The 2,008-nt window shown below is 45.2% G+C and overlaps 1 protein-coding gene across 1 annotated transcript in view; it reads left to right on the top strand.

Annotated features, from left to right (window-relative positions):
- PIGC (phosphatidylinositol glycan anchor biosynthesis class C) overlaps nt 1–570 on the top strand; it is a 2,596-nt gene extending 2,026 nt beyond the window's left edge. Inside the window, 1 exon segment of the mRNA XM_007446758.1 lies at nt 1–570. This exon segment is cut by the window's left edge and continues 8 nt beyond it. Coding sequence (XP_007446820.1) covers nt 1–298 — 298 coding nt within the window. The 3' untranslated portion in view covers nt 299–570.
- Nucleotides 571–2,008: the final 1,438 nt, after the last annotated feature.

A 2,008-nucleotide genomic window follows, 5' to 3' on the forward strand; every position in this document is an offset into this window, starting at 1 on the left:
CTTTGTCATGGTGACATTTGCCATCCAGATTTTTGCCCTATGGCCCATGTTACAGAAGAAACTGAAGGCATGTACTCCCCACAGCTACGTGGGAGTCACACTGCTTTTTGCATTTTCAGCCTTGGGAGGCCTGCTGTCCATTAGTGCTGTGGGAGCCATACTCTTTGCCCTTCTGCTGGTCTCCATCTCATGTCTCTGCCCTTTCTACCTCATTCGCCTGCAGCTTTTTAAAGAAAACATTCATGGGCCTTGGGATGAGGCTGAAATCAAAGAAGACTTGTCGAGGTTCCTCAGCTGAGTTAGGGACCTCCATTCCGTTACTGAGACCAGCCTTCCAACTAGTAGGAGATTTGAAGGCAGAGTTCCATTCTGGAAGTGGCATAGTGATGTGGATGGGAGATCAGAGATCAAAAGAAAAAAATTACCCATAGGCTTGGGCAGTGAAGGTGCTTCTCCTTTCTGTTTCGATGAAAAAGCTCCCTGGGGCCCTCTTGGATTATTGTCTCTCATTATAATTCTCTGTAACAAATGAAATGATGTGGTTTCTATTTATTAAAAAAGTAACAACACGTCCATCAAATTGTCTTATGATTTTTCCTTGAGCAGAAGGCAGATAGAAGGGACATGAAGAGAGAATAAGAGAATGTGTGTGCATATAAAGTCACTTTTAACGTTTTTCAGTGAACTAAATGCAGGCTCTGTTATTTATCTACAGCTCAAATCCTAGAACCCTGGATGCTGTGTCCAGTTTTGTGGCCTGAGATCACAGAATTGGTCACTTAACCTTGACTCACAGTTTCCACTTAGTTCTTAATGAAGCATGGATGCAACTAGCTACAAGGGGCGTATGATGTGTCATAATACACAAGCAAAATGTTGGGGAACTTCAAAGAGGCTGGAGGTCAAATTAGCTGGAGTAATGAGGAAATACTTATTAGAGGAGATGGCACTTGAGCTTAGTCTTAGAGGTCAGGTGGGATCCAGGCAAGCAAAAGATGGTTTTGGGGCCAAGGTGGCAGAGACCTTTAGGAGCCAGGTCAACAATACGAGTAGCTGAAGCTGGCATGCTTTGTGGGACTAATGGCAGCTAGAACTATGGGGAGAGCATGCCCAGTCCAAAGAGGGTAACCATTACTCTGCATGCCTTGACTGACCAGAATTGGCTTGTAATTATTATTTAGTCCACATCAGAAATGGGGCCAGGGCTTAGTGGTTGAATATAGTAAAGAGTTGTATAAAATAGCTTTTGCTTTTTAATGTTTTAATACACTTTCCTTATTTGAATGGATTTCCAATGATCAACTTTAGGGAACTCACATAGCAACTGCATCCACGTTGGTGAGCAGAGAGTTGCCCACGTTTGAATCCCTTTCAAAAAATACTTCCTCAGTGGGATGAATGAATGTGCCTGTGCTGTCATGTTCAGCTCTTCCACACAACAGTATTTGGAATTACCCGAGGCCTGATCCTCTGCAGTCTGATGGTTGTAGAAGTTCCCCGTGGAGGTGGCAGGGGATGGGGTGTTACGGGCTGGATGTGAGGGTGCAGGGTGGGGCAGCAGATTCAGTTCAAAGAGAAAAGAGGTGACTGTGGGGAGAAGAATATTCCAACCGGAGTGAACAGTGTGCATGTCCAGGTGCACAGGGCCTGACTCATCCTGGCAGGAGAGGGGAGTGCAGAATGGACGGGCTGCAGTGAGAGGCTGAGGTCTGAGCGTGGTGAATACCTTGAATTCCTGGATCCTGGAGTCAATGGCAAATTAAGGAGCTTTTGAAAAGGGATATAGGGCTCCCACCAAACAAACACACTTTTGTGTGTGTGTGTGTTTATAAAATTCTGGTAGCAGGATTCAGGCTGAACTACAGAGGCTGAGCATGGGAAGCTCTTGTGGTAAGAGTGAAAAATGAGGGTCTAGACTAAGGGTGGTGACTGCGCCAAGGAGGTGTCGATTCTGATTAGAGAGATTTTCAGAACTTGGTAAATTCATGTTGGACAATGGGAGGGAAAG

Source organism: Lipotes vexillifer, unplaced genomic scaffold (genome assembly GCF_000442215.2).
Source record: "Lipotes vexillifer unplaced genomic scaffold, Lipotes_vexillifer_v1.1 scaffold685, whole genome shotgun sequence".
In the NCBI taxonomy this organism is placed as follows: Eukaryota; Metazoa; Chordata; class Mammalia; order Artiodactyla; family Lipotidae; genus Lipotes; species Lipotes vexillifer.